General features: G+C 38.7%; 1 protein-coding gene across 1 annotated transcript; it reads right to left on the bottom strand.

Annotated features, from left to right (window-relative positions):
- Positions 1-5219: 5219 nt before the first annotated feature.
- Positions 5220-6689, bottom strand: LOC117552368. The gene is made up of 2 exons (XM_034225741.1): positions 6486-6689; positions 5220-6056 (listed from the first exon to the last, which is right to left on the bottom strand). The coding sequence occupies exons 1-2, from the start codon at positions 6639-6641 to the stop codon at positions 5538-5540; spliced, it is 675 nt and encodes a 224-aa protein (XP_034081632.1). The 5' UTR covers positions 6642-6689; the 3' UTR covers positions 5220-5537.
- Between the last annotated feature and the right edge of the window lie 390 nt (positions 6690-7079).

The raw sequence follows: 7079 nt of genomic DNA, 5'->3' as shown, positions 1-7079 counted from the left end.
TCAGAGTGTCAACTGTAATCAATATCAAAACATCTGTTCTTTATTCAGAGTATCAACTGTAATCAATATTAGAAATATCTTATTGTTCAATACCTTATAAATCTGAAAATATCAATTAATTAATTAGTTTAGTGTGAAAGTGTAATCTGATCTGACAAAATATATTTATCACCACTATTTACCACATATCTGTTCATTGGGAATACAAAAACAATCATTAATTGTACATCTGTAATCATCTGGTCATTCAATTCAAATGTTATCTTTGTATCAGAGCTAGAAGAACATGTCCTCCTCTCTTTATGACACAGAATGTCTGGTGTGTAAAGGCCTCCTGATACTGTAGATTAGCACTGAGGTGCTGATTGGCTCAAAACTCTTCTTCATCAGAGCGCCATATCTCAATCCCCCCCAATTGCTCTGCTTTTGTGGCTCAATTCAGTGAGCACTTTATGATCTCCCAGTGAAACAGAGGCTCATCTGCCTGCATTCCTTCTGCTATCTGCTTGAGAGCAGTGCACCTGCCTATTCCAAGTGGCACATCCAGATGCCTCTGAAACCATCGCTCGTCCTGTAGAGTTGTCTGCCTGAGCCCACCGAGCAGAAAGATGAAGAAGCATCCCATCTCATCAGAAAGTTGAAGATTAGAATCCTCTCATCTCGAACGACCTCCTTGCCCGTGGATACATTTCTCTCTGCAGCCGCAGAGTGTGATTCTCTCTCTGACCCTTGGCCTTCAGAGCTGTTTAACACTTGATAGGGATGTTTTCCTGAGTGCAGACAACTCAAGGTAATGCACATTATCATTCAATTACAAAAATAGGATAGGCCCCTCAGAATGATTTGGGAGCCTTCCGGACACATGCACATTATAAATGTAAGGTTTGTGTTAGTCATTTAACATGCAAGAATCATATACTCATCTGTCCAAAGCAGAGAAATATTATTTTAAGTTAAATGTGAGCTAGTCCCTGTGGAATAACCCTTTCTCAATGATTCTAAATGTTATATTAATTCACCATTTGATCAAGGATTAGTTTATCAGAAGTACATTTCCTCTTCCATAAAACATAGGTTTGAGAAATGAATGTTCCAATATGAAATCAATTGCTCAATTTCTCAATATAATTTGACTCTTCCCTCTCTTTTCTTACATATTGTCACATATGAAATAATAACTTAGGAGTCTATTTAAGCATGGTATTGTCTATATAAGCTATTAATCGAGAAAACTCAGAGTCAGTATGCAACTCGCAAATATCTCTCCTCCTTCCTATCCCTCTCTTCCACATCTCCCTCTCATCTCCCTCTTTACTCACTTCCCCATCTCTTTCTATTGTCTCTTTCTCATCCCTCTCTCTTCTTCATCTCCCTCTTTACTCACTTCCCCATCTCTTTCTCTCTTACTTCTGTTAGATATGAAGTAAAAACATACAAGTCCATGTAAGCATCTGAGTTACCACTGAAGGCATAGCATAAATCACATCTCCACGTGCAGTGCTGCATAAACATGGCTGAGTCAGCGATAACTCTCGAGGGGTGGAGGTATGCCCATTATTTTGAGTTCGTCCGAAGAATAGACAGGAATGTGACGGTGAGGTGCAAACTGTGTCCAGGCCAGAAGCTGTTATCCACTGCTGGAAACACCACGTGGTCAAACCTCAACAAGCACCTGCAAAGAACACATGCTAAGGTGAAGCTAACGCACAGCTATTAGTTGTTTGTTTATATCACGCAGTCTGTTCTTCTTCTCTGTCTTCCGGTTGTTGCCTGTTTTGAATGACAAATACACACTACCGCCATGGATGTACAATAAGAACCGGATACAGCGTGGGAGGCGGGGCCTCATTAATTCCTATGAGAGCTGCTCATTAGCGCATGATGATAAAATGGCCCAACTTTTGAGAGAGTGAAACGTCACAGATTACCCAGCATGCCTGAGAAGTACCCGTATGTGCAATCATAGCGCATGCGCAACTTTAACCAAAATGCTCGTTCACATCAAGCACGTCAATTTGCGTACACGTAACAGCACCGCCCGTTCATGACAGCATGGTAATGGTTTGTTGTTATCATGGATTTGATATGAACGAGGCGGCAGTTAGCAGCTAGCGGCTAGCTAGTAATTATGCTAATGTACACATCAATCGGTATGTACTTATATTACGCTGTCACAGGATCTAGTGATATCCAACAGAGCTTCATCTAGCATGAAATTATTATTGCACTGTATATATATATATATATATATATATATATATATATATATATATATATATATATATATATATATATATTTATATACAGTGCAACAAGCTTCCTAGTGCAATACGAAGCTACAGGGACGTTAATAATGTCGGTAATATTATCTTTATTTAATACAACATTTACGGTACAAGATTTAATCATACAGCCCATGTAGTATGACAATGAATTACAGCAAACATGTGCAATATATCCATTATTACAGCTCCGTGGGATGGCAGTAAGACGATATGGATCCGTTCTTATCCATGGGTAAAGATAAACGCAACTCACATTGGTTCCTCATACAGCATCTCTGTAAACTACGTGTATTCACTGAATTTCACTCTCTGCCTTTAACGGCTCGTTGTAGCTCCAATAGCTCCAGCCCCACCCTCCCTGTGAGCACAGTGTGCTCTGATTGGTCGGGACACGTAACATGAACGTGCCGGGCGGCGCGGTCCCGTGGGTTAGATGCGCGTTCATAATGCAGAGGGAAATAACTCTCAGAATAACGTTATTAGCAAATTTTTTACAACTTGAGGAACGAATGTTTTTAATAAGGGCTATACAAGTGTTCATACTGGGTAGTTTATTTAGTTTAAAAAAATTATCCAACGAGTTACAGACCACTCTTTCCCCATGTAAGTCAATGGAAAAAGTGTTTCCGGGCCTGGCAACCAAACGGAAATGTAGTACCGCCGTTTGGCCAGCACGAATATTTTCATCTGAGTCCGGCGCACTTCCTGGGGGTTTGACTACCGCCGCCTGCTGGTAAGGAAAGTGATTGCCACTCACGCATGCGCAGTTTGTACGTGCTCGGCGAGTAAAGTAACGAGTAAAGTAACGAGTTACTTTATGTAGATAGTAACGAAGTAGTGTAATATATTACATTTTTAAAGTAATACATTTATAATTTATAATTTGTAGTTCAGGACCATGGACAATGCAGCTTCCTTGCATTGACAGTTGTCTGTGCTAAATTTCTGCTGAGTTTCCTTTGCCTCATTTTCTATTTTGTGACCTGTCTGGTGTAAATGAGTGTGTTGCTGCTTTGATGAAGCCTAATTTGATAACGTTTCAAATTAATTTCGGAAATATTTCGTAATATAGTTGTCTTTGTCACATTTTATTTGGCATTAGTAAATAATTATGCACATTTACAGATATTTTACATGATATGAGTGATAACACGTGTTATAAGCAGTGTTGTGCTAGTTACTGAAAACCAGTAACTAGTTACCATTACTAGTTACTTCATTTCAAAAGTAACTCAGTTACTTCAGCGATTACTTACACCCAAAAGTAAGGCGTTACTGTGAAAAGTTAAGTTTTCGTTACTTAAAGAAGGCTCCCAAAAAAACAAAAACTCCCATTAACCTCTTAGGCCCCACGGACCCGAAATCGCGTCATTTGCAGGAAACAACGTCTAAGTAACCTTCATATTTAATAAAATAATAAATATTAATAAATAAATATTTTATATCCATATAACGGGAAAAAACTCATTTAAATGATCTTTTTCATTTAAATACACACAATGCTAACAGTGAGCCTCTGAATTAGCCCCAAGCGAAAAATGCTAACCTATTACGGCACCGAAAAACACTCCTAGCTCCCTTATCACTTATCCTAGCTGCACATCCAACACATCGTTTATGATCGCAAGGAGACACAGAATCTAACGGTGCCCACCTCAACACTGAAAGATACAAACTTGCGACGTTATCAACAAAAACGTACATCAAAACAAGTGGTGTTAGGTAGCCTACAATGCTAAAATGGCTTACCTTGGTTTTGCCTGGTCAAAACTGGTCTTCAATGGCATTAAAACGATAACAACGATGATGTAGTTAATCCATAGGTTAATATCCAATGTGGCTGTGTCCCCTTTGAAATGTTCTGAGAATCTATAAGCAATAAAACTGCAATTCCGTTTTAAAAGAGTAGAGCTTCATTGAATGCGCGAAGAAGCCATCTTTTTTTTTTTAACATGAGTGTTAGACGATTTCCCTTCGATTATATTGGCTCTGACGGTTAGAAAGAGATGTCACATGTCAAAATCGAAGAAGGGGGGCCAGAGATATGGAAAATCCACCCAAATGGCTCCAGAAGAGGTTTATTTTTGCTAAATCTGTCTAAAAAGGTCAAATATCACTTGTTTTGCATCAATCTTGATACAGGGTAGTTATTATATGTTGTACTTTGGATTACTAAAGCTTTTAGTCTACTAACCCATCATCCAAGGTTAGTTTTCACTATAAGTACAACATGTTTTTTGGACGGACACTATAATTTACAGTTTTTTACCATGTTAATTTACAATTTTCTTTAAAATAAAAAACATCTATATTGATTTTGACTCTTCTACATCCAACTCACAGGTTTATCATTACTTTGAGATCAAAGATTATTAATTTAACCCTTTTAGAAGATATGGTCATTTGTTCTGGGAATGTCATTTTCGAGCCTGAAACCTGAAAAACAGGCATGGGGCTTAAGAGGTTTTAATGCCCTTATAGCCTTCATTTCAGTAATGTTATTGTATTGGAGAATAATACAATCTGTTGATCAACTTGACATGCATTTGCATCACTGAACTCTGCTAAGCAATGTGGTCTATACAAACACAAACACAAAGATATGTTTCAAAGTACCAATTTATTTCAGGCCAGAACAAACTGACAAAACTTTAGTTGCCTGCAATTTACAGGTCTAGTCTGCCATAATGAACACAACATAGCTGTAAACCTGTTATGGTGGATCTGAACACACTCAACAATACACACACTAACATTCCCAAGATCAAATACAATCTGAATATATTATTCAGAATCAAGTTGGAAAAAATGATGTACTTTCACACCAAATGCTGGTACAGACAAGACAACCATAAATGCATTAAAACAAAAAACATCAGCTCCTCAAAAATGAAATCTACAAGCAATACCATAAAATAAGAGTTGTATGCCGGCTTTTCTGAAACTAATGGAAAGTAAGCTGAATATATTGTTCAGAATCAAAGTGCAAAAATTAAAGTGCTTTCAGCACCATATAGAGGCAACTGCTGTTGTAGTCCAACAAAATAAGTATAACAAAAGTCAGTGTTTTTCCTTTAGTTCAAGTATGAAATCCAGCAAGCATACAATAAGTGTTTTGTAATATATATAACAGAAATTAAAGTGCTGTTGTGTCGCTGTGGCACACACACAGATAACAAATGTGGGCCTAGTTAATCAAAACAACAAAAAGTGCTTATTGGCAAAGACCTGAATTAATGTTTGAGTGGAGGTTTAGCTTTCGAACCAGTGGTTGTACCTCATGAGAAGCAGCTTCTCAAACCTTTGGTCAGACAGCCTGTTCCTCTTTGGAGACAGTACCAGACTTCCCAGACTGAAGAGTCTCTCAACTGGTGCACTGGATGGGGTAGCTGCATTTAGCTTCAGACAAATTGCCTTTATTGTGGGAAATGTTTTGAGAATCTCCATGCCTGTTTCGGCTGTTTTCAAGTAGGCCATTACCTCAGTTTCCACAGTGCTGAAGGTTTCATCGTCATCCTCAAAGCAAAAAAAGTCCTGCTCTTTGTCTTTGGAGGAGCCTGAGTCTGGTGGTGTTGTCGGAGACACAGGATTCCTGGCTGGTTGCTGCTCAGGGCCAGGGAGAAACTTGTGACACTCTGCTGCCAGGATTCCCTTGACCATCTCTTTCTTCCTCTGGTCTCTCACCCACCGTAACTTAAACTTGGGAAGTGTGACGGCTGCCAGCATTGCATTGTTGCTTTCCAAGACGGATGCAAATCGTTTTTTGATAGCCTGTAAAACATACACACAGTGACACAGACATTAGAATAAGTGAGATTCCTTTTTATTTATTCATTTTATTTGTGTACATTTCCATGAAAGCTGCACACCACCAGGTGATTTTGAACTATAGTTATGAGTTATTAAATCATTTAAACTAAAACTTTATTTAGCCAAAAAAAAGTATTACTATTTATTTCTGTTGCACCCTGGAGTCGAGTTTATACATTTCAGTCAGTTTATCAATATGTTCAAGACTTATTGTGTCCCTGAGAATGCATTGAAAACTACTTTTTGCACATTTCATCCATTTTATTTGGCTATATTAGTGCTCTCTCTCAGCTAACAATATTAATGACATCTATTCTATAGTTGCAGTCTTTCTCTACAGTGAAGAGGGAAAACCAGATAATTACAAAAGTGTTGATGAAAGTTTCTTACCTGAACTATGGCTTCAGGTAGGCCAGTTGCTACAGTCAGACTGTCTTTCATCTCCAGGGTCTTTGACATTAATGTTTCTAGAGTGGGCAGGAGGGTGCCAAAGTAACAGTTGTCCTCTCCTTGCAGGATGTCCAGAGCAACTGTGAGTGGCTTCATTATGGCACAATATTCCTTCAGAAAATGAAGTTCCCTGTCGCTAATAGATTTTAGCTGCAAACGATCAGAGATGGCACTCAAGTCAATCATAGGCATTTCAACAATTCTTGCCACAGCATCATAAAATGAATTCCATCTTGTAGTGCATGGCACAAGCAACTTTTTGGTGAATACGTCGCTCACTATCTCTGAGGCCACTGTGGACCTGCTTGCCTTATTCCACAGTGCTGTGCACTTAGCTGTAGAGCTTCTGTAGATTCCTTTAGTCCCAGGATTTGAAAGGAGCCACTTCAACATGTCAGCGCATGAAATTAAATTTAGTGTGTGAGATGCACATCTTTGGTGCGGAGGTAAAACAATCCCTTCCTCTGCGGCGGTGTTAAGCACATCTGCAACATCAGTGAAGATAACCTCTTCTTCATCATCGTCGTCAGAGAG

This window comes from Gymnodraco acuticeps, unplaced genomic scaffold, assembly GCF_902827175.1.
Source record: "Gymnodraco acuticeps unplaced genomic scaffold, fGymAcu1.1, whole genome shotgun sequence".
Taxonomy (NCBI): Eukaryota; Metazoa; Chordata; class Actinopteri; order Perciformes; family Bathydraconidae; genus Gymnodraco; species Gymnodraco acuticeps.
Note: the sequence above shows the minus strand (reverse complement) of the source record. Positions and strands in the feature narration are given on the sequence as shown.

Excerpts from the sequence above, each read along its gene's own strand:
- LOC117552368 (XM_034225741.1), bottom strand. The coding sequence starts at position 6,641 with ATGAAGCCACTCACAGTTGCTCTGGACATCCTGCAAGGAGAGGACAAC. Across the intron at positions 6,057-6,485 it reads TACCTGAAGCCATAGTTCAG|GCTATCAAAAAACGATTTGC; the intron begins GTAAGAAACTTT and ends TATGTTTTACAG.